This window comes from Microcaecilia unicolor, chromosome 2 (assembly GCF_901765095.1).
Source record: "Microcaecilia unicolor chromosome 2, aMicUni1.1, whole genome shotgun sequence".
Taxonomy (NCBI): Eukaryota; Metazoa; Chordata; class Amphibia; order Gymnophiona; family Siphonopidae; genus Microcaecilia; species Microcaecilia unicolor.
In genome coordinates this window covers 127,755,210-127,781,342 of record NC_044032.1, presented here as the reverse complement: position 1 = coordinate 127,781,342, position 26,133 = coordinate 127,755,210, and the positions used below count along the sequence as shown (strand labels likewise).

The 26,133-nt window shown below is 41.9% G+C and overlaps 1 protein-coding gene across 2 annotated transcripts in view; it reads left to right on the top strand.

Annotated features, from left to right (window-relative positions):
- The window catches only part of TNPO1 (transportin 1), a 541,716-nt gene that overhangs the window by 254,510 nt on the left and 261,073 nt on the right, over nt 1–26,133 (top strand). For both annotated transcript variants that reach the window (XM_030193299.1, XM_030193300.1), the window contains exon 14: nt 4,972–5,143. In XM_030193299.1, the coding sequence (XP_030049159.1) occupies nt 4,972–5,143 (172 nt within the window). The remainder of the gene's footprint in view (nt 1–4,971; nt 5,144–26,133) is intronic.

Sequence of the window (26,133 nt, the reverse complement as noted above, 5' to 3'; positions counted from 1 at the left end):
GTCACACAGGGTAAAGTGCTGCTTTTCAGTGCATCCGATTTCAGACAATTTATTTAATAGCCTAATCCTTTTCAGTGAGCTTTCAGAGGCCAAAACCTCCTGCCTCAGGTCAGTATAATGCTGTTACGGTATCCTCTCCTGACCTAAGGAAGGAAGTATTGGTCTCTGAAACTTTATTAACACCATATTACTTTATCCTAAATTAAAAATAAAATTATTTTCTTTACCTTTGTTGTATGGCCATTTACTTTTTCTCATTGTGTTGCTCCCAGTCTCTAGATTCTGCTTTCCTTCGTTTTCGCTTAACTCTTCTGCCAGGGTTTCCTGGCCATTTGTCATTTTTCTCTCCTTTTTCTTTGCTTTCTTCAATATTTTTCTGCCTCTCTCTGTGCCCAGATTTAATTCATTCTTACTATCCATTCTTTAATTTCCTTCATCTAATTATGGCTTTTCATCTTTTTCTCACCCTTGTTCTCCCCATGCCCCTTCCTCTTATTCTCCAATCTTTCTCTACTCCTTCTTTCCATGCAGCAGCTCTCCTCTTTCTCTCCCCATCCTTCCAGTGTCTCCCCTCTCTCTCCCCATCCTTCCAATAGTCTCCCCTCTTTCTTTCTGCATCCTTCCATCCAGTGTCACCTCTTTCTCCCTACCCTTCCATCCAGCGTCTTCCCTCTTTCTCTCCCCATCCTTCTACCCATCTACCCTCTCTCCTTCAATATTTTTCTGCCTCTCTCTGTGCCCAGATTTAATTCATTCTTACTATCCATTCTTTAATTTCCTTCATCTAATTATGGCTTTTCATCTTTTTCTCACCCTTGTTCTCCCCATGCCCCTTCCTCTTATTCTCCAATCTTTCTCTACTCCTTCTTTCCATGCAGCAGCTCTCCTCTTTCTCTCCCCATCCTTCCAGTGTCTCCCCTCTCTCTCCCCATCCTTCCAATAGTCTCCCCTCTTTCTTTCTGCATCCTTCCATCCAGTGTCACCTCTTTCTCCCTACCCTTCCATCCAGCGTCTTCCCTCTTTCTCTCCCCATCCTTCTACCCATCTACCCTCTCTCCTGATCCTTCCATCTAATGACTCTTTCCCTCCTTCTAACCATTGTCTATCTCTCTACCCTTTTCTGTTCAGTGTCCCTTCTCTCTCCACATCCTTCCAGTCTCTCCCCTTTTTTTCTGCATCCTTTCATCCATCTCCCCTCTTTATCTGCCATCCTTCCATCTGTTTTCCCTCTTTCTCTGCCATCCTTCCATCTGTTTTCCCTTTTTCTCTGCCATCCTCCCATCTGTTTTCCCTCTTTCTCTGCCATCCTCCCATCTGTTTTCCCTCTTTCTCTGCCATCCTTCCATCTGTTTTCCCTCTTTCTCTCCCCATCCTTCCATCTGTTTTCCCTCTTTCTCTCCCCATCCTTCCATCTGTTTTCCCTCTTTCTCTGCCATCCTCCCATCTGTTTTCCCTCTTTCTCTGCCATCCTCCCATCTGTTTTCCCTCTTTCTCTCCCCACCCTCCATTTTCCCTCTTTCTCTCCCCATCCTTCCATCTGTTTTCCCTCTTTCTCTCCCCATCCTTCCATCTGTTTTCCCTCTTTCTCTGCCATCCTCCCATCTGTTTTCCCTCTTTCTCTGCCATCCTCCCATCTGTTTTCCCTCTTTCTCTCCCCATCCTTCCATTTTCCCTCTTTCTCTCCCCATCCTTCCATCTGTTTTCCCTCTTTCTCTGCCATCCTCCCATCTGTTTTCCCTCTTTCTCTCCCCATCCTTCCATTTTCCCTCTTTCTCCCCATCCTCCCATCTGTTTTCCCTCTTTCTCTCCCCATCCTTCCATTTTCCCTCTTTCTCCCCATCCTGCCATCCATTTTCCCTCTTTCTCTCCCCATCCTGCCATCCGTTTTCCCTCTCCTGATTCAGGCCCACCAGCCCCAGCTCCCATTGCCAGCCACTGCTGCTTTTCCTGATGAGCAGCAGGGCCGGCACTACAAAAAGAAGAAGCACTCAGCTGACTGAGCTGAGCGCCAACGCAAACGACTCGACGAGAAAAAATGTTTTTAAAAAAACGCGGCACCGCAGGCAGCCTCGAAGCATTGGCTGTTGGCTCTGCAGGCTCCGCCCGTCTCTTACCTGCCCTGCCTCGCTCCAGGGGCAGTGACGTAAGAGACGGGCGGAGCCTGCAGAGCCAGCAGCCAATGCTTCGAGGCTGCCTGCGGTGCCGCGTTTTTTTTTTTAACATTTTTTTCTCGTCGAGTCGTCGTTTGCGTTGATGCTCAGCTCAGTCAGCTGAGCGCTTCTTCTTTTTGTAGCGCCGGCCCTGCTGCTCATCAGGAAAAGCAGCAGTGGCTGGCAATGGGAGCTGGGGCTGGCGCCGGCGCGGGCCTTAAGGAAAAGTGGGTGGGTGGGTGGGCCAGAGCTGAAATTGGGTGGGCCTGGGCCCACACATGCCCACCCGTAGCTACGCCCCTGCTTTGAGTTTTGTGCGTCTTCACTCTGCTTTTGCTCTGATAGTAAACCATATTGTCTGGTGATCACTATTACCTAGGTGGGCACCCACATGGACATTGGAAACGTTTCCTCTATTTGTGAGCACTAGATCCAGCATTGACCTTTCCCTCATGGGTTCTGTCACCATTTGTCTGAGCAAAGCAGTTTTGATAGGCATCCAAGATCTCTCCATTTTCCAATTCTGCCGACGGGACTTTCTGATCCATATCAGGAAGGTGAAATTTTGCAGTAATAGTGCCTCCTCTTTCATACCAAGCTTATGAATATCTTCTTTTCGATCCTTATCCATATAGCTTCTTCTTTCCCCAGGTTCCCTGCATTTCAGCCGCTTTGATATTTTTTCACATTCAGTGCCACTCCTCCACCTCTTCAGCCTCTTCCTATCCTTTTCTAAGTAGATTATAGCCTGGTATGGTTGCATCCCATTCATGGGAATCATTGAACCATGTCTCTGTAATAGCAACAATATCCAAGTTTTCCTCAAACATCAGGGCTTGCAAATCTTTAACATTTTTACTTAAACTACAAGCATTTGTCCCCATTGCTGACTATATGCTAGTGAGTTTGAGTGGTTTTCTATATTTACATGACCGAAGACTTCAGTCCCTCCCCAAGTTTCTGGAACACTGTCTGTTCTCCTAAACTTTATTTCTTTGTTGTTCTATACTTGTTTCTTGCAAGTTGATTAATATATTGTGTATTTGTATTTTATTGAACCGGAACCTGCCTCTCCGGTATTGTGTAAGCCACATTGAGCCCTAATCTAAGTGGGAAAATGTGGGATATAAATGTGTTAGCCAACAATATAAAGTTTATTTATTTATTTAGGTCATTTGTCCCTAGGTGGATTGCAACGTCAGTATTAGAATGCTTACTCTCCTCTTGGATCATGTTTATTTATTTATTGCATTTGTATCCCGCATTTTCCCACATATTTGCAGGCTCAATGTGGCATGTATTGCTCCGTCATGGTATCATCATGACTGAATAAACATATACAATTAGTAATTGCATAGGAAACAAGGGAAATATAGTGTATAAAGTAACATCTATAGAGAGAACATTTATGGAATAGCAGATGAGATGGTGCTTTACTAAAGTTCAAATGATGGATCATTATGGTATGTTCTGTTAAAGCGTTCAGCATTTGGTTGGTACATCTGGTAGCTGAGGATCCTGGAAGGCATTTTATTAGATTGGGACCCTTGAAACTGTGTTTCTAAGTTAATGCCCCTGATAATGGAGTCTCCTAGCAGTAAGAATGTTCTGCTTTGTACCAATCTGTTATTGTTTTGGGGTTGTCTTTTGGATTGTGTTACATTTCTTGCCTCTGGTTCCACATCAGTACTTCATTTCTCAGCATCGTAATGATCCAGTGCAGTAAAGGAATTATATATGGGGCAAAGGTTGGGAGGATGAATGCCTCTGTCACTGGTCATAATCTACCCGAACCTACTGTGACCCATCTGTTGCTTTATTCTCTGTGGCAGTGCTGGTGGTAAATTGGTTGGGAATTGTGTAATCCTGGATGCTTTCTTAATTGTAGCCAATTCCTTCTTGAGGGTGTTGATTTCATCTTTCATAGCTGATGTTTGGAGACAGTTTGGGGCAGTCTTTAAGGTTCCAGATGGTTTGACAAAGGACTAAAGCACAATATGTATTGCATTGAATGAAGGTCATATTGATGTGATTCAGAACTGTGGTAAGGGCTATGAATGAGTAGGGTTGACAAATATAGGGTGTATTGAGGGTACCTATCTCTTGATTTTCTTATATAGGAGAGTTAACTGAGTGGTGGGTAGGGAGGGACTGTAGAGTCAGGATGAAGACAGAGATATGGTAGCACTCCAAAGAAAGTCACTCGTATGACTTTCTGCAACTGGTGAACTTTTGTGATCTCTCCCTGATCCTAGATACATTCTTGTTTCCTGGGACTGATCCTGCTTCTGTTTCCCTATCCCTTGCAGCGCTTACTTGGCATTCAGATTCTAGGTCATTGGCAATATCATGCCTGCAGAGTTAGCATAAGATGCTCGTCAACCAAGCCTGTCTTGAGATTTGTAATCATTCTTAGCTTAGTCTTTTTAGTTTTTAATTATAGTTGATGACAGAAACTAAATGCCCATATTTACTTTGTCTATAATGCTCTCCAGCTCTTTGGAGACTATCTAGTCTGTGGATGGTATATGTGAAGACTTTAACATAGTCACGTTGTCTAATTGTTTTAGGAGAGCATACTTTTTTTTCTTTTTTTTTTTTATGAACACGAATTTATTCTCATCTGGGTCTTTAGGTCTTCATTTTTTTTCAGTGAGTTTTTCTATGCATAATGGGAAAACATAACTGGATACAATGTTTTTAATAATATACAATATCTATAGAAACATACTTTGGAATATTATAAGTAATATCTGTGTGGAATGTGAACAGTTTATTTGTAGAATGTGTATTGCTAGACTAACATCTTGTTTTATTCTAGTGCCTTTGCTACTCTGGAAGAGGAGGCTTGTACAGAACTTGTTCCCTACCTTGCTTATATACTTGATACTCTGGTCTTTGCTTTTAGTAAATACCAGCATAAAAATCTCCTTATTCTCTACGATGCCATAGGAACTTTAGCAGATTCTGTTGGACATCATTTAAATAAGCCAGTAAGTTCTGCTTTTTAATATTTATATTTTATGACTGGGTTCAAAGTTAACCAGTGGTAGCTTCTGAACCTTCTGATAATTGAGTGTGTTCTGGCACTTGGGAAGGCAGTTTCCGCTAAGGTGGACCAGTTGTCGTGAGGCAGCTAATGCAGAATGCAACTAACAGTATTATAAGAGGTGCAATTAACTGTCCTTTGTCACAAGTTTCAGCATGATTTATCAGCAAGGTGCATGTCACTTTGTGCCTGCTAATATGAATTTCTGCCTTAGGTTTTTAACACAGCCATTAATATGCATTGTTTAGCACAGTACATTAACTGTTTTTGAGCTTCCTATTACCAGATATTAAAACCCAAACTAAACACAATAAAGTACCTGTGTCTTTTACAAAACTGCATGTATAACAAATTTGTAATGCATGGGGTTATTTCTATCAGCATAAAAACATGAAATTCTGTATTCCATCAGACTATCAGACGTTTTAGAAAAATGCCACTGTGCATCTTGTTCAGATGCTTTCTGAGAATGTATACAAATGCTACAAATAAATAAATAAATGTATAGTGAATAGAATCTAATTCAAAGACATTCTTGCCTTGTTTTAATCACATTTTTTATAATTGCCAACTAGTGACAATAAAATACAAAGCGTATCTGAAATAAGACAAGTCAGTAAAGAACAGTAATCAAGCGATTTTCCAACAGGAAATCGGGATAATTCTACCTATCCAATGTAAGGTGAGTGCCAACAACAACAAAAAAAAGTCCCAGATGTACCGTCATGCAGATACACAGGATGTCCAGCCCTTCTATCTTTTTTTTTTCCCCATTTAAAATTTTTATTAAAGATTTTCAATATTACAAAACCCCCAAAAGTGACCCCCATGTACAATCAAGAAAGTTACTGAAAATACAATACCCTAATCCCCCTCCCTCATCCCTCAGTGAAGTGCTAGCCAAAGGTTCGACATTAAAAAAAACATAACACCTATCAGTGAACTGCTCGCAGTCCATTATCCAACCTCCTCTAACAAATAAAAGTACAAAATTCAATTATCAAATGAACATAATGGTATTTATATCTCCAAAAGACATCCTAAATCAAAAACACAACTGTAATAAGACAGATTGTAATAGAAAAGGTATAATATATCTACATTCATAAATCAGCTGAAGCAGAAGAACCAGCTATCTGCCCAGATTCATACCATAGTAACATAGTAGATGACGGCAGAAAAAGACCTGCATGGTCCATCCAGTCTGACCAGCAAGATAACTCATATTTGCTGCTTTTTGTGTATACCCTACTTTGATTTGTACCTGTGCTCTTCAGGGCACAGACCGTATAAGTCTGCCCCGCACTATCCCCGCCTCCCAACCACCAGCCCCACCTCCCAACCACCGGCTCTGGCACAGGCACAGACCGTATAAGTCTGCCCAGCACTATCCTCACCTCCCCACCACCAGCCCTGCCTCCCAACCACCGGCTCTGGCACAGACCGTACAAGTCTGTCCAGCACTATCCCCGCCTCCCAACCACCAGTCCCGCCTCCCACCACCGGCTCTGGTACAGACCGTATAAGTCTGCCCAGCCCTATCCCCGTCTCCCAACCACCAGCCCCGCCTCCCGATCTTGACTAAGCTCTTGAGGATCCATTCCTTCGGCACAGGATTCCTTTATGCTTATCCCACGCATGTTTGAATTCCGTTACCGTTTTCATTTCCACCACCTCCCGCGGGAGGGCATTCCAAGCATCCACTACTCTCTCCGTGAAAAAATACTTCCTGACATTTTTCTTGAGTCTGCCCCCTTCAATCTCATTTCATGTCCTCTCGTTCTACCACCTTCCCATCTCCGGAAAAGGTTCGTTTGCGGATTAATACCTTTCAAATATTTGAACGTCTGTATCATATCACCCCTGTTTCTCCTTTCCTCCAGAGTATACATGTTTAGTTCAGCAAGTCTCTCCTCATACGTCTTGTAACGCAAATCCCATACCATTCTCGTAGCTTTTCTTTGCACCGCTTCAATTCTTTTTACATCCTTAACAAGATACGGCCTCCAAAACTGAACACAATACTCCAGGTGGGGCCTCACCAACGACTTATACAGGGGCATCAACACCCCCTTTCTTCTGCTGGTCACACCTCTCTTTATACAACCTAACAACCTTCTAGCTACGGCCACCGCCTTGTCACACTGTTTCGTCGCCTTCAAATCCTCAGATACTATCACCCCAAGATCCCTCTCTCCGTCCGTACCTATCAGACTCTCCCTGCCTAACACATACGTCTCCCGTGGATTTCTACTTCCTAAGTGCATCACTTTGCATTTCTTCGCATTGAACCAACAAAGAAAAGGCTTCTAAGCCTTTCAAACTTATTCTCGTGTCCCAGTAAATATCTAAGATAATAGGCCTGCCACAAATGGGGGTCTCAGAGATGACATCGAAGGAACTTTCACCATATTTCACAATCTCAGTATTGCAACACATGGAAATAACTCATGCAACCTCACTGGATATGCAATCTGGGTGATTCTGGAGGAGAAACAATTTGGGATCTAGAGGAATCTGTAATTGAAAAATAGTGGAAAACATTTGTCGCCCCTCAGACTAAAATTTCTGAATAATGGGGTATGAACACTGGATTTGTGCAAAGGATCTTACTTCTCCACCAGCTCTCCAGTATAATCCGTAGTGGTATGTGGAAATACGATTAAGTATAGTGGGACAAAAATACCACCGATACAACAGTATGACTTGTTCACAAGATTAGCTGATATAGAGAGCCTAAACGTGTCTTGATAGATGGCTTCCCAGACCTTAACAGATAGTGATTTGCCCATATCTCTCTCTCACTGAGTAATATTAAAAGGGGGGGGGGGGTACCTGACGTAGATTCCAATAAGTTATAAAGCTTGGATGTTAACATAACCACGAGATCTTATCAAGTAAAAGCAAACTCAAACATATCACCATCATGGAGTACCGACTGCGGAGTATCCCAGGGTTCACCTCTCTCACCCATATTATTTAATCTGATGATGATCCCCCTTGCTCATGCCCTATACAAGCAAAATCTTAATCCTTTTCTGTATGCGGATGATGTCACCATTTACATACCGTTCAACTCTAATCCAACGGAAATCACTGTTGCAGTAAAGACTAGTTTAATCTTAATGGATGCCTGGGCATCGGCACTCAAACTCAACAAGGAAAAAACTCACTGCCTTATTCTCTCTTCTCACCACGAAACAAACCTCCCTTCATCCTTAAAAACCCCGGAACATACTCTCCCAATATTGGACAAACTGAAGATCCTTGGAATTACTATTGACACCAACCTAACCTTGGAGAGCCAATCCTCTGCCACCACTAAGAAAATGTTCCATGCAATGTGGAAACTCAAACAGATCAAACAATTCTTCCCAAGGGAATCTTTCAGTAACATAATTCAAACAATGGTACTATCACATGTTGACTATTGTAATGCCATATATGCGGGATACAAAGAACAGATCTTAAGGAAACTCCAGATCGCGCAGAATACGGCAGCTAGACTCATTTTCAGAAAGACGATTCAAAAGTGCTAAACCCCTACGCGAAATGCTACACTGGCTACCAATCAAGGAACGAATAGCGTTCAAAATTTGCACTCTGGTCCATAAAATAATCCATGGTCTGGTCCCAACCAACTTGACCAAAGTTATCGACTTACCAACTAGAAACATCATCAAATCATCAAGAACGTTTCTAAACCTGCATTACCCAAACTGTAAAGGACTAAAATATAAATCAACATATGCATCCAGCTTTTCCTACATTTGCACCCAGCTCTGGAATGCATTACCTAGAAACTTTAGAACTGTGAACACCCATCTAAAATTCCGAAAAGACCTCAAGACTCGCCTCTTCCGGAAAGCCTACCCAGTAGACCCGAACTAATTCATGAACAATGCATCACATCTATCAAACTAAGAAATGAGCAATACCCCTTCCAAATAATCCTATTACTTCAATCTGTACAAATTTTACCACTCCAGTTATAATTAAGTGTACTTACTACTTAACACTACGAGCGTTACTAGGGTTACGCAGCGCTGTACCCTTATCCTACCCTGTATTGCTCACTAGAAGCTGTAGTCCCATCCCCGAATACTTATCAGCCTCATTGGGATTACTTCTCTCTATATGCTACTGTATATTCGTGCCAGAGTTGCATTCTCTTTTCCGGAACTTTATCAGCTTCCTTGCACCTACTGTTACTCTATTTTCCACTCTGTATATATTTCCGGAGTTGGTACTCTCCTCTCTGCAACCAGTAAGCCACATTGAGCATACTGCTATGCGGGAAAAGGTGGGATACAAATGTAATTAAATAAATAAACTTAGGTTGTGGAACCCCTCTTTCTAGGACAACCTCAAAGGTGGTTCTAGATGACTCAAGCTCACCCTTGGAGTTTTGAAACATATAGTTAAGAAGGCTCAAAAGTTACAGAAAACTGGTTTCATGACCGAGCTCCAGTGCAGTAAAGGTAAAGAGCTGTCATCTTGAAGTGTTGCCTAAAGTGGCCGAATTTTATGAGCATGACTAGTAAAACAGGCCCGTTTCTGACACAAATGAAACGGGCGCTAGCAAGGTTTTCCTCGGAGTGTGTATGTTTGAGAGAGAGAGAGTGTATGTGTGAGAGAGAATGAGTGAGAGAGACAGACAGACTGTGTGTGTGTGTCAGAGAGAGAGTGTATGTGTGTGTGGGAGTGTGTGTGTGTGAAAGAGAGTGTGTGTGTGTGTGTGTGTGGGGCTCCAAGTTCCATGACCCCCTCCTTCCCTCCCTCCCTCTTCTCCCCAAGTTCCAGGCCCCCCCTTCCCTCTGAGTTCCATGCCCCCTCCCTCTCCTCCCCAGCGTGTTCCATGCCCCCCTTTCCTCGGAGTGTGTATGTTTGAGAGAGAGTGTATGTGAGAAAGAATGAGAGAGAGAGAGAGAGAGTGTATGAGACAGAGTGTGTGTGTGAGTCTGTGTGTGAGAGAGAGTGTATGTTAGAGACAGAGAGTGTGTGTGTGTGTGTGTGAGAAAGTGAAGCCTTGAAGCATTTGTGCGCTCTGTAAGGCTCCATCTCCTCAATTGACAACACGTAGTTCCGGAACGTTGCAGGAATGCTTCAAGGCTTGAAGGCTTCACTTTCTCGGCTTCAGAATGTTGGAGGTGCGTTTTATTATATAGGATATTTCCCTAATCTGTCATAGAAAATCTGCCTCTGTGAAGATCGATGATAGTGCATCCACAAGCAGAAAAGACATGAACTATACGAAGTATTTAAACATAAGACGAAAAGAATGTACAAGTTTAGAATTTCTAAATTCTGTGAATTGCAACCACCTTGGTGCTAAAGGAGCTCATTCAGTGTGTGTTTGCCAGATTCACCAAAATGTGAAACTACTGTTGTCAGCCACAGTGAAGTGAAGTTAGATTACAAATTTATTTATTTATTTATTGCGTTTGTATCCCACATTTTCCCACCTATTTGCGGGCTCAGTGTGGCTTACAATACCTTGTGAAGGATGGAAATATATTGTTACAATACGATTATGGGTTACATTGTGAGGAGTTATGGGAAGACAAAGTCAAGTCAAAAATCATGAGGGCGTGGAAACCATGTGAAGTTACAGTGGGGAAAAGATAGGCGATAGAACAATTTCAAGAGAACATAGGGTATAACATTGTATCTGTGGTTGGAGTTTGAAGTGTGGTGATAATGCAGGGTGAGAGTAGTTCAGAAGGGAGTGTATTGATGCATTTCTATTAGTATGAAATAGTATGTCTTTAGTTGTATGTGATATAGAATCACAAGACTGTATGATTCATCTGTGCCAGAACTGTCCAGGCAAAGCAACTCTCCACAGCTATCTATTTCAAGTGGCACATTGCTTTGACTTTGAAAATGGAGATGAAGTCTCATTCAAGCAGTGAGGGACACAGATCGCAGAATATTCACAAGAGAAGTCTATTGAGAACGTTAACATTCTGCAACCAGATCGATGGTCTCACTGTGCATTACTACACGGCTGCATCTCAAACTGCCTTTCTCAAGAGCAGTAAAGAAAACTTGAAAGCAAACACAGCCTTAATTCTGCTAAACTTCTCTGAGAACTACTCGTTTGTTGTCCAGGATTCTGTTCAGGGGTTTTACTGAGAAAACAGTCAAGCAACACTCCATCTTATTACTATTTACCACATGTCAAATGAGGTCCTATTTCCATGTGTGTCATCAGTCATTGCATGCAGTACGATAGTTTGTGTGTATGCATTTCAGAAGGCATTCATTCAACATCTGAAAGAAATGCTGCCTAAAATTTCACACATTAAATACTTCAGTGAAGGTGCTTATTAATCTGTGTATGCACCTAGAAGCTTTTAACCTGTCAATAGAATGGCATTTTTTCCACCAGAAGTCACAGAAAGTGTGTGTATGATGGCATCAGTGGCACCGTGAAGCGTCTTGCTAAAAAGTCTACAACATGCCACCAGTCATCATATTTTGACTCTTGTTGATCTGTTCCAGTGGGCAAACAAGCATAATGAATATAAAAATTCATTTTCGTTTCTTCTGCCGATGTTGATTCTGCTCGCAATATGTTGGAAAATTGATTTGTAAATACTAAAATTATACCTGCCATAAGAAGCCACACCACAGCTTCATCCCACTCAACAAGAGCTCAAAATTGGCAAAATATCTGCAGATGATGCAGCAACAATAGTAACAGTGAAAGAAAAGAGTGGTATTTCTGTACAACAATTCAGGTGTGGTCAATATGTTGCTGTTTATGACTGCGGTTGGTATTTGGGAATCATCTTGGAACTTTTTGAAGAAAATGCAGATATATTGGCTACCTTGATGCAGCTTAAGAATCCTGCATTGTCATTTTCTGGCCAAACCTCAGCGATGAGTGCTGGATTACCCATTATCCAGGTGCTCATGACTGTTGATGATCTGACTGCAACCTGTCATCTGTACCATATGAATGAGGGATATAAATTTTTGAACTATATACAGCTTTTAAAACTGAGCGTTTTAAATCTTACTGGACTCTTGAATTGATGCAGTTGATAAACCTGTCTGCAAAGATGTTGCTGATGACAATTGTTCAGAATTTGGAATTTTTGCTATTATCTTTGTTATGAATAGCTTGGAGAAGCAAAATAAAACTGGCTTGACATTGAACTCATTTTTATACTGTCCCACAGTATGAAAATTGCATGGCTTCCGATGGCTATAGTTCTGATTATGTAGTAAGATTGTTTACTTTTCTGTGTGCTTGGTTTTCTATAGATCAGGAATGACCCGTCTTCTCTATTTTCCTTTGTTAGTTGATGTTAAATAAAAATTGCCATTATTTTCCTTATCAAGTAGTTAAGTTTTGGTGTTCTTTACCTGTTTCTCTTAGAATATCAGCAATATATTTGAGCTCTCGTAAACATTTGAAAACTTGTTTTGGAAATTCTGTTGGTTTTTTTATTCAATATTCATTTATTAGTTTTATTCAATTTTATTTTTTTTCATTTGTTTGTATCTCGCTTTGAACCACTAGTTGGGATTTGACGGGTTATAAGAATCACATCACAATAATGACTCAGAGTATGACAATGTTCAGTGAGGCATATCGGGAAACCTATAGCTTCCAGCTGCACAGAATTAACACACGTTGCTCTTTTTAACCAGTGCTACTAACAGATATAATATAAAAGCTTTTCCTTTACTATATTTGGCACTGTGCTTTGCTGAAAGTGCCATTTTGTTATGCAAATGGAATAAAATCCCATTTTTGATAATATCTTGGAAACCATGTGTCCCAGATAAAAATGGATTGCAGTTTCTGAATCTACCCACAATTCTGAATAAGTGGTGCAAATTCAACTGTAGGAAACTGAATGGCAGAGTTACTAAGACCTGAAAGGTGACCAAACTTTACATAAGGATAAATAACACTTGTTTGATGTCGAGGGAGGAATTTACAAAACACTCAGTCAAATATAAAGCCTTTTGTAAAATGCTTAAAAGTGTGGGGATAGAGTGGAGGAGTAGCTTAATGGTTAGTGTAGTGAGCTTTGATCCTGGGAAATGGGGTTCAGTTCCCACTCGTGACCTTGGGCAAGTCATTTAACCCCTCCATTGCCCCAGGTACAAAAAAAACACCTTAGATTGTGATCCCACTAGGGACAGAGGACATACCTGCATAAATTCTGTATAGCGTAGCGTATGTCTAGTAGTGCTATAGAAATTAGTAGGATACGTGTCCATGTTCCGACATGTCTAGCATGATTAGTGATTCTACAAAAAAATATGAACACTACGCCTCAACGCCTGAAAATAAGCATCGCTGCAGTCAAAAACATTGTGGTCCTGCTGTTCAGGGGCCAGTGATGGGCATCACATCACCTTCTATCTCTGATAATCAAGCAGAGCACCTCTGGACCTTACCGGTTGTTTCCTTGGTGGTCTAGAGGGGAGCAGGTTTTGCTCCTGCTTCGTCCAGGGCCTTATGATGCTAGTTAACCCCTCTGGTCCATTTTCTCCTCTGTCAAATGAGTTTCCTTATTTTCGTACATAAGATTAGTTCCGCACATTCTCGAGGTGTTCCCTTCTATTTGAAGCAGGAGGAAGAACCTTGGTTGGATGTGTTTGGCCTCCTAAAATGTGTTGGGGTGCCAAAGGCCATAGTGGCCATTGCAGTCCATGACTTCTTTCAGCAACATCATTGTATGTGGCAATCCCTACTAATAATGCATCCTGCATTGGAAAAAGGTTCACTTGAAACCAAGTACTAACTGAACTTCAAAGCATTAAAATTCCTTGGAAGTTGAATCGGCAGAGGTGAGACAATACAGAGAATTTTGATACTTCACTTTCATATATTTTACTCTTACATACCATAAATTCATAGTTCTACATTCATGTAAAAACATACTACTTATACTTAACATTTCTAGAGCGCTACTAGGGTTACGCGGCGCTGTACAGCTTAACAAAGAAGGACGGTCCCTGCTCAAAGGAGCTTACAATCTAAAGGACAAAATGTCAAGTTGGGGCAGTCTAGATTTCCTGAATAGAGGTATAGTGGTTAGGTGCCGAAGGCGACATTGAAGAGGTGGGCCTTGAGCAAGGATTTGAAGATGGGCAGGGAGGGGGCCTGGCGTATGGGCTCAGGGAGTTCATTCCAGGCATGGGGTGAGGCGAGGCAGAAAGGGCGGAGCCTGGAGTTGGCGGTGGTGGAGAAGGGTACTGAAAGGAGGGATTTGTCTTGAGAGCGGAGGTTACGGGAAGGAACGTAAGGGGAGATGAGGGTAGAGAGGTAAGGAGGGGCTGCAGATCGAGTGCATTTGTAGGTTAGTAGGAGAAGCTTGAACTGTATGCAGTACCTGATCGGAAGCCAGTGAAGAGACTTGAGGAGAGGGGTGATATGAGTATATCGGTCCAGGCGGAAGATAAGACGTGCAGCAGAGTTCTGAACGGACTGAAGGGGGGATAGATGGCTAAGTGGGAGGCCAGTGAGGAGTAGGTTGCAGTAGTCAAGGCGAGAGGTAATGAGAGAGTGGACGAGAGTTCGGGTGGTGTTCTCAGAGAGGAAAGGGCGAATTTTGCTAATGTTATAGAGGAAGAAGCGACAGGTCTTGGTTATCTGCTGGATATGCGCAGAGGAGAGGGAGGAGTCGAAGATGACTCCGAGGTTGCGGGCAGATGAGACTGGGACGATGGGGGTGTTATCAGCTGAGATAGAGAGTGGAGGGAGATGAGAAATGGGTTTGGGTGGGAAGACAGTAAGCTCGGTCTTGGTCATGTTCAGTTTCAGGTAGCGGTTGGACATCCAGGTAGCAATGTCGGATAAGCAGGCCGATACTTTGGCCTGGGTTTCCGCAGTGATGTTTGGTGTGGAGAGATAAAGCTGGGTGTCATCAGCATAAAGGTGGTATTGGAAACCATGAGACGAGATCAGGGAGCCCAGGGAAAAGGTGTAGATTGAAAAAAGAAGGGGTTGAAGAGACGGCTAGACGAATTTCATATTTAATATAAAAAATTTACTCATTTGTTTAGTGTACAAGCTGATTACCATCAATAGGGGTAGTCAGGAAGCATTTCTATACTCAAAGCATATCTACACACACAAGCAATTTACAGCAAGCTTAAGGCAAATCAAAATGCTATACACAGACAAAGAAAAATTAAAAAATGCTTACTACCTCTTTGTTCCCCTCTAGTTTTATACCGGGCCTCTGACTAATTCTCTCATACAACATTCCTGTGCAAGTCTCTGAATACCACAAACTGTTAATCATGTGCAGAACATCTGCTTTCTATTACCCCCTACCTTTTAGCCCACAGACTTTCTGGAGCCTGCCTTTGGCTACATAAGTACATAAGTAGTGCCATACTGGGAAAGACCAAAGGTCCATCTAGCCCAGCATCCTGTCACCGACAGTGGCCAATCCAGGTCAAGGGCACCTGGCACGCTCCCCAAATGTAAAAACATTCCAGACAAGTTATACCTAAAAATGAGGAATTTTTCCAGTCCATTTAATAGCGGTCTATGGACTTGTCCTTTAGGAATCTATCTAACCCCTTTTTAAACTCCGTCAAGCTAACCGCCCGTACCACGTTCTCCGGCAATGAATTCCAGAGTCTAATTACACGTTGGGTGAAGAAAAATTTTCTCCGATTCGTTTTAAATTTACCACACTGTAGCTTCAACTCATGCCCTCTAGTCCTAGTATTTTTGGATAGCGTGAACAGTCGCTTCACATCCACCCGATCCATTCCACTCATTATTTTATACACTTCTATCATATCTCCCCTCAGCCGTCTCTTCTCCAAGCTGAAAAGCCCTAGCCTTCTCAGCCTCTCTTCATAGGAAAGTCGTCCCATCCCCACTATCATTTTCGTCGCCCTTCGCTGTACCTTTTCCAATTCTACTATATCTTTTTTGAGATACGGAGACCAGTACTGAACACAATACTCCAGGTGCGGTCGCACCATGGAGCGATACAACGGCATTATAACATCCGCACACCTGGACTCCATACCCTTCTTAATAACACCCAACATTCTATTCGCTTTCCTAGCCGCAGCAGCACACTGAGCAGAAGGTTTCAGCGTATCATCGACGACGACACCCAGATCCCTTTCTTGATCCGTAACTCCTAACGCGGAACCTTGCAAGACGTAGCTATAATTCGGGTTCCTCTTACCCACATGCATCACTTTGCACTTGTCAACATTGAACTTCATCTGCCACTTGCACGCCCATTCTCCCAGTCTCGCAAGGTCCTCCTGTAATCGTTCACATTCCTCCTGCGACTTGACGACCCTGAATAATTTTGTGTCATCGGCGAATTTAATTACCTCACTAGTTATTCCCATCTCTAGGTCATTTATAAATACATTAAAAAGCAACGGACCCAGCACAGACCCCTGCGGGACCCCACTAACTACCCTCCTCCACTGAGAATACTGGCCACGCAATCCTACTCTCTGCTTCCTATCTTTCAACCAGTTCTTAATCCATAATAATACCCTACCTCCGATTCCATGACTCTGCAATTTCTTCAGGAGTCTTTCGTGCGGCACTTTGTCAAACGCCTTCTGAAAATCCAGATATACAATATCAACCGGCTCCCCATTGTCCACATGTTTGCTTACCCCCTCAAAAAAATGCATTAGATTGGTGAGGCAAGACTTCCCTTCACTAAATCCGTGCTGACTTTGTCTCATCAGTCCATGTTTTTGTATATGCTCTGCAATTTTATTCTTAATAATAGCCTCCACCATCTTGCCCGGCACCGACGTCAGACTCACCGGTCTATAATTTCCCGGATCTCCTCTGGAACCTTTCTTAAAAATCGGAGTAACATTGGCTACCCTCCAGTCTTCCGGTATTACACTCGATTTTAGGGACAGATTGCATATTTCTAACAGTAGCTCCGCAAGTTCATTTTTTAGTTCTATTAATACTCTGGGATGAATACCATCAGGTCCCGGTGATTTACTACTCTTCAGCTTGCTGAACTGACCCATTACATCCTCCAAGGTTACAGAGAATTTGTTTAGTTTCTCCGACTCCCCCGCTTCAAATATTCTTTCCGGCACCGGTGTCCCCCCCAAATCCTCCTCGGTGAAGACCGAAGCAAAGAATTCATTTAATTTCTCCGCTACGGCTTTGTCCTCCTTGATCGCCCCTTTAACACCATTTTCGTCCAGCGGCCCAACCGACTCTTTGGCCGGTTTCCTGCTTTTAATGTATCTAAAAAAGTTTTTACTATGTATTTTTGCTTCCAACGCTAATTTCTTCTCAAAGTCCTTTTTTGCCCTCCTTATCTCCGCTTTGCATTTGGCTTGGCATTCCTTATGATCTATCCTGTTACTTTCAGTTGGTTCTCTTCTCCACTTTCTGAAGGATTGTTTTTTGGCTCTAATGATTTCCTTTATCTTACTGTTTAGCCACGCCGGCTGACGTTTAGTCTTTTTTTCCCTTTTTTCTAATACGTGGAATATATTTGTCCTGAACCTCCAGGATGGTGTTTTTAAACAGCATCCACGCCTGATGCAAGTTTTTTACTCTGCGAGCTGCTCCTTTCAGTCTTTTTTTCACCATTTTTCTCATTTTGTCGTAATCACCTTTTCTATAGTTAAACGCTAGCGTACTTGATTTCCTAGTTTCACTTCCTTCAATGCCAATATCAAAACCGATCATATTATGATCACTGTTATCAAGCGGCCCTCGTATCGTTACCCCCTGCACTAGATCATGAGCACCACTAAGGACTAAGTCTAGTATTTTTCCTTCTCTTGTCGGCTCCTGAACTAGCTGTTCCATGAAGCTGTCCTTGATTTCATCAAGAAATCTTATGTCCCTTGCATGTACAGATGTTACATTACCCCAGTCTATATGCGGGTAATTGAAATCCCCCATTATTATTGTGTTGCCCAGTTTGTTTGCGTCCCTGATTTCCTTTAACATTTCCGCATCCGTCTGTTCGTCCTGGCCAGGCGGACGGTAGTACACTCCTATCACTATCCTTTTCCCCTTTGCACATGGAATTTCAATCCACAGTGATTCCAAGGAGTGTTTTGCTTCCTGCAGAATTTTCAATCTATTTGATTCAAGGCTCTCGTTAATATACAATGCTACCCCTCCACCAATCCGATTCACCCTATCACTACGATATAATTTGTACCCCGGTATGACAGTGTCCCACTGGTTATCCTCCTTCCACCAGGTCTCAGAGATGCCTATTATATCTAATTTTTCATTTAGTGCAATATATTCTAACTCCCCCATCTTATTTCTTAGGCTCCTGGCATTCGCATATAGACATTTCAAACTATGTTTGTTGTTCCTAAGTACATCATGCTTAGTACTTGACAGTATTAATTGGCAATCTTTTGTCTGATTTTTATTGTTATTTAAAGATACCCGATCTACTACAATCTCTTTTGCAACCTCACTATCAGGATACTCTATCTTCCCTGTTATGGTGATATCTTTGAAAGATACCTTATCCCGAACCATGCTCTTTTGAGCGACTGTCGGCCTTCCCCCCATTTCTAGTTTAAAAGCTGCTCTATCTCCTTCTTAAACGCCGATGCCAGCAGCCTGGTCCCACTCTGGTTAAGATGGAGCCCATCCTTTCGGAATAGGCTCCCCCTTCCCCAGAATGTTGCCCAGTTCCTAACAAATCTAAAGCCCTCCTCCCTGCACCATCGTCTCATCCACGCATTGAGACTCTGGAGCTCTGCCTGTCTCTTGGGCCCTGCGCGTGGCACAGGTAGCATTTCAGAAAATGCTACCCTGGAGGATCTGGATTTCAGCTTTCTACCTAAGAGCCTAAATTTTGCTTCCAGAACCTCTCTCCCACATTTTCCTATGTCGTTGGTACCCACATGTACCAAGACAGCAGACTCCTCCCCAGCACTATCTAGAATCCTATCTAGGTGACACGTGAGGTCCGCCACCTTCGCACCAGGCAGGCAAGTCACCAGGCGATCCTCACGTCCACCAGCCACCCAGCTATCTATATGCCTAATGATCGAATCACCCACATTCTTTTCATTCCTCAGGAGGGTTAGTGTTAAAACAGCTTGTTGTAATCATGGAGCCTTCCACTCCGCATTTTTCATACTTTTATTCAACAAATCTTTCATACTTTTGTTCAACAAATCCTCCCTTTTGAGGCCTGGTATTCCAGGACTCAAACATCTGTTTTAGCTCCAGTCTGTATCCTTACCTCCCTTCTAAATTTCCTCCCCCCTTGTTTGTGGCATTCAGTTTCTGCACGCTTTTTCAATATTTTTGGCTGAGATATTAAAGTTCTATTTATTCTTGATTTCAGTTATCATTGTTATTTTAAAAGCATCCTGGCACATCTTTGCAAACATGCTAATACATGTTGCATTAAACAGATTCAATTGTACTAGGGTACAAAATTTATATTTCTTTTGAATACAGACAGTGAGTTTCATCAAAGGGAAGTACACTGTCATTCTTATGTTTCATATAAGAACAATTATAAGGATAATGCCCAATTGCATTAGTTAATGTGGCATTAAAAATTACACAAATTAAAAGCATAACATTCATTGAATCAGTTGTTACAACATTCTGCATGTAAGTGCACTTTATCGGGGGAATGTGTTCAGTTGTCATACTATTAATCAGACACCAACATGATGTCTGTGGGTACTTGTCCATAAGCAAGGCTTGCTTATAAATAGTCTCATTTGTCCAATGAAGGTTTTCATCATCTCTTACACAGGTATTATTGGGATCACAGTCATGGTGCCCACTCAATTTTATCATTGTAGTCCCATTCATCATAGCTGGCAAGGACAAGGATGATGTCAATCAGTGGGCACATATGATACAATCAGTCAAATTCAACATTTTGTTCAATGTTATTAATTCGTCGAATATCTGCTAAATGTATCCAAGAAGTATGACCTTCCAGACGGGCAGCGGTCTGAGTAAGGGCCGTGATAGCAAAAGGTCCTACATACACAGGATCCTTCCATGTTTTATGTGTAAAGTTCTTTCGCAGTACTAGATCACCTACTTTAAAAGCACAAACATCATTAGTAGTCCCTGCCTGTGATGCTACATTTGTTCGGATCATATCACTTGTCAGGTTCAACATAGGTTGTAGCTTTTGCCAGTACTGAGCTGTGCTATCAGTACTTGCTGTCTGCATCGGGAAGAAATGACGTCCTGTCTGAATTTGGAATGGGGTCAATTTAGTACGCCCATTAGGTTGGGCCCTTATAACCATCAAAGCTAATGGTAACAAATCAAGCCAGGTATATGGTTTACCTGCTGTTTCCTTGTTTAAAGCCTTCAGTAATACTCTCAATTTAGTTTTTAAAATACCATTGTAGCGCTCCACCAAACCATTGGAGGTGGGGCGATACACTGATACTTTTCTGTGTGTTAAACCCATAATCGTTTCCATTTCTTTCAAAACACTGTTATTAAAATGTGTCCCGTTATCAGAAATTATTCTAGACGGACACCCATGTCTTGGCATAATATGAGTTACCAGGCATTGTACCACTTCATGTGCTGTCTCCCTTTTACATGGAAATGCTTCTATCCACCTTGAAAAAGCATCCACCCAAACTAACAAATACCTTTTTCCCTGCACTGGAACAATCATATCAGTGAAATCGATATACCATTCTTTTGCTGGGCCTTCTGGTATTGGAAGTGTCCCAGGTGATATTTTAGGACCTCGTTTAGGTATGTTAATATTGCATACCATGCAATTTTGCACAACCTGTTGAATCAAGTTATCAATTTTCAAGGTCCAAAACCTTTGTTCAAACTGTTGTCTCATTGTTTCCTTATTCCAATGCATGGTTGCATGCCAACCAGCCAATACCTTAATCGCCTGGCTCATTGGCATACAAGGTAATCCTTCTTCTGCATTAAACCATTCACTTCCCAATTTTATACATCCTCTCTTCAACCATTTTTCACTTTCCTGTCCCTCTGGCTGCCACATTTCAATCTTATCTACATTCGTAAGTGGCCCTTCCTGTGTCTGTCTAGTATTATACAAAATCTTTTCACTTTGCTTAACCACCTCCGTTGCTGCTGCATCAGCCATTGCATTACCTAGTGCTTCAAAGGTTGGCTTTTCAGTGTGGGCCGGGGTCCACACAAGTGCAGTTTTTCTACCTTCACGTTCCCTTCTTGCCAAAATTTCAAACAGCAATTTCCAATATGTGTAATGTTGTAAATTTTTACCTGCACTGGTTATCATCCCCCTACGCTGCCATTTTAATATATGATACTGTAGTGAACTTGCAACGTAACCACTATCAGTATATATAGTGACATTTTGAGTCATATCAGTGTGTTGTAAGGCTGTAATAACGGCTAAAAGTTCAGCATGCTGTGCAGTATGATCAGGAGGGGTTTTATATTGTACTTGCATTATCTTTCTTAGATTCTCATCTACCTGCACGCAGGCAAAGCCTGCAACAGTCCTTTCACAAGCTCCATCTGTAAACCATATTAACCCATCAGATAAGGGTTCAAAAGTAAGACAGTGAAATGTAGGGATTTCTATAGTATCAATCTCAATCTCTTGATCAACAGGAAAAAGCAGATCTATCTTATTTCTCTGTTCTTTAGTTAATGGTATTATTCTTATATCTTGTCCTAAAAGTACTGCTTGATATTTTCCAAATCTAGTGGCTGTCAATGCTGTTTGGCTAGGGCTCAACAGCGTTTTAATCGTGTGGTTGGTATGTATTACAATAGGAACAAAAGGCATTTGTGCTCTCCATTTACCTACTGCAGCCACTATAGCTGTCAGTAACTTTGGTATTTCTTTCATTCCCTTTTCCACATGATTAAAAGAGCCTGACAAAAAAGCTACTGGTGCATTTACTTCATTGTTTTGATTAATCATAGCTGCCCAACTGTTTCCCATGTCTTTTACCCACAAATGCACAGGTGATTGGATATCTATTACTGCTAAGGGTCCTGGAGATAATAAATCCCTCACAATCTTAGCCAATACCATCTTATCCTGTTCTTCCAATACAATTAGTGTATTCTTTGGTGTGGCTGCGGGCAGTTTCAAATGTTTATAAAGCCTCATTACTTTTTGTGTATAATTTGGTATCCATTGTCTGCAGTAATTTAACATTCCCAAAACAGCACGTAACTGGGTAACTGTTTGCGGTACCGGAGTTTCATTTAAAATAGATATAACTTCCGGTATAATGACCTTATGTTCTGCTGAAACATTTTGTCCTAAAAAGGTGACAGTAGACTGAGCTATAACACATTTTTCCCTGTTACATTTATATCCTAACTCTCCTAATAACAAAAATAATTTTGTAGTCCAATCTAGGCATTCTGCTTCAGTCTCAGCAGACAGTAGAATATCATCTACATAGACAAACAATGACACCGTGTCAGGCAATTGACTCCTGAAATCCTTTAAATCCATCATTAGTTGTTTTGAGAATACCGATGGACTATCAGTAAAGCCTTGAGGCATCCTAGTCCACCTGTATTGTATGGGGATACTGAAGGTTCAATAATACCACATTTCAATAATTTATCAATGTGTTCCAAGGTTTTGGATACTAATTTAGGTCATATGGGGTAAGGGTCTTGCTTCGGCCCCTTTGCCCCTTCTATTAATTCTATCTTATGGGGTTTTGCATTTATGGCTAGTCCATATGGTGAATCACTTGTACTCCAAATATGTTGTGGTAATTCTTCCATAACCCTTACTTTATTTTCATTATTCAACTGTTGAACCATGGTGAGCAAACTTGGTATTTCTTTATTTCCAAAATCTAAACACAATCCTAATTGAGACAATAAGTCTCTACCACACAAATTTACTGGGCAATCAGGTGCCACTAAAAAGGGTACCACAGCCTCCCTTGAACCGTGCGGTTGGCATTCCAAGCGCACCAGAGTGGGTTCTGTTAGCCTTTTTCTTTGTTCTATCCCCGTAAATCCCACTGTTGTTCTATACTGATTTGAAAGTTTAACTCCCTGTGGTTTTGCACACAACACAGAGGTACTCGCCCCTGTATCTATCAAAAATCTCACAGGAGTTCCATATTTGCCAATTGTCAATGTAATAAAGGGTTCCCTTGTGTCTAACCTGAAAATCATTCCCTCTTCCTGACACGGGTTTGCTTCCAGTCAATAGCATTGGTCTGGAATATTCTGCCAAGTTGGAAAAGCATTTACAGTACCCTGTCTCTGTACTGCAGCCCCTGGTCCCTGTGATTGCGTCGCCGGCTGCTGTATTGCAGTCTGCGGGGCACTCGCAGGTATCCCTACTACTTGTGGCATTAATCCTTGCTGCGTCTGCATTTGTACTTGGGGCATTCCTGCATTCTGATAACATTCTGAAGCATAGTGACCAAATTGCTGACATCCCCAACATTGTACATGTGCCCTTCTATTAGGTGATAGTCCTGATCCTTGCATCCCTCGACCCCTACCCCTGCCTCTAACCATGCCTCGTCCCCTTGGTTGGTACGGCCGGCTATATCCCGGTTGTACATAGTAAATGACCTGTGGAGGTGAGGCAGAGGGCATTACCATTGTTTCCTGTTTTTTTATTTCTATCCTGTTCCTTGCTTTCCAAATCCTTTAACTGCATAGTCATTAACTTAGAAGTTAATTTAGCCTGTTCTTTCTGTGGGGTCTCTATCAGTTTACGATGCACATTACTAAAATGCATCAATGTCTCTCTTATTTCTGGCCATGGCTTTGAGGACAGGGCAATGACAGCGTCTAAATTTTTACGCATATTATCAGGCAGTGTGGACATAAATAGGTGTAAAAATACTGCTACATTATGATCCACATCTGCATCTTGCCCTGTTTGAGCCTTATACAAATTTATACATTTTGTCAAATGTGCCGAAAAATCAGTTTTAGGGTCCCATTTATTTGCCGTTATGGCTGAAAAATCAATCGGTGTTGGATACATCACATGCAGAGCTGCAGAAAGAGCAGCCTTACTATTCCCTGCGTATACATCCCCATCCACAGTATGTGATGGCAGGCGCTGATATCCACACTGCACTGCCAGTTGAGAAATACTAATACCTGACGCTGCACACAGGGCTTTAAAATCTCCAATAGTCAATTGAGTCCCTGCAGTTGCCTGTTCTATCCCATCTAACCACATACGAGCTCCTTTCACTATACTGGGAATTTTTGCAACTAAAGTTGTAACATCTACGGGGGTGTATGGTTTGTACTGTTGTATTCGATTGCCAGCTGCGTCTAAGCGCGTCATAACTGGCATGTGTAAAGCACTACTATCTAAAGCGCTGCAAATCTCCTGTTTACCTTCCTCTTCCACCTCTTCTTCCAAATCACGTTTTATTTTGTGGAACCAATTATCCCAGAATTCCAATCCCTCTTTTACAAATGTTCCAGTCCCTATACCCGGGCAATTTTTGTGGACAGCCTTTAATAATTCCTGAATGTCCTCATGTGTACTAGGACCATTTTCATCGCACGGCAAGGGGAGCCGTTTTACATCTAACAAGTGTCTAGTAGCCCCCCACCATTCCTCACCATATCTAGTATTATTCAGTCTCATAAGCTCTGCAGCCACATGCGTGCCTCGAAAAATTGGCCTGGGGGGCCCTGGGGTTAAAGATGTTGGCATAGTTTTTGTTCGCTTATGAGTTGGGGTTGACATGGTCATGGGAGGCTCGAAGTACATCCGCAGTCGTCCCTCAATTTCAAATTGAGTTGCCAGGTCATATTGTTCTGATGTAATTAGGGTTTTCAAATCAGGGTAAGTGCCTGATTCTGCACTAGATTTTCCTTTTTCTTTCTGTCTCACCCGTTTTTTCTCCTTTTTCTGTTCCCTAGTCCCCACATCACTGTCCTCATTATCCCCTCCCTTTTCACTTTCTGACTCACTGGGGGGGTCATCAAGAGCCGAATACCCAGCGCATGGCACAGGGCGCTTTGACTTTGATTTCTTCATTTTATCAGTCGCCCTTATGGGGCACAACGTGTCCCTGCTAGATTCATACGACGGGGGATTATTTCTTTCTGCCTCTTTTTGTATCCTATCTACATCAGCATGAAACAGATCTGCTGCTAAAGAAAATAAATTCCAAATTGTAAGATGCTTCTCTAAGCTTTTCTTCTGCCTAGTTTTATTTTTATTTTCTTGTAAATAGCTCAGGAGAGATAATAATTTTGGACGATCAAACGATCCATCCTGAGACCAGCTCAAAACAGAATCTTTTCCTTCATATTTGACCCATTTCTCATGTATTTTTTCAATCTGTTTTTTTTCTAATGGGAATAATTCTATGACATGCTGCAAAGGGGAGCATTTTTTTTGAACTATCTAAATCTAAATACATAGCATACACAGGAGGCTTTTCTTTCTTATCTGCCCCTTTCCCTTTCATTGTATTCTGACTATTACAATTTCTCCTATAAAGCCACAATCTACAAAAATATACTAATGCACTTAAACAAAGAAAATATACAAAAAAGAAAACTACAAAGCTAAACAAATATATCGGTAATAAGGCCACAGTGTAAGCTTACTCACGCGTCTTCTTATTTCTCTTTTTAGCAAGCCCAGGAGTTATCACCTGTATGTCCACGTCAGTAGTTTGATCAATCCCACATCAGTGGAGCACAGAAATCATCAGGTTTAAACAACGCTTGCTTTACTTTCAATCCTGTAAAAAACTTCATTAACAACAACTTAATTTGTCCTTCGTCTCGCCTTCTCTTTTCCGTGTGCGGCCTACTCCTGGCTGGCTCGCCACTTGAAGAGACGGCTAGACGAATTTCATATTTAATATAAAAAATTTACTCATTTGTTTAGTGTACAAGCTGATTACCATCAATAGGGGTAGTCAGGAAGCATTTCTATACTCAAAGCATATCTACACACACAAGCAATTTACAGCAAG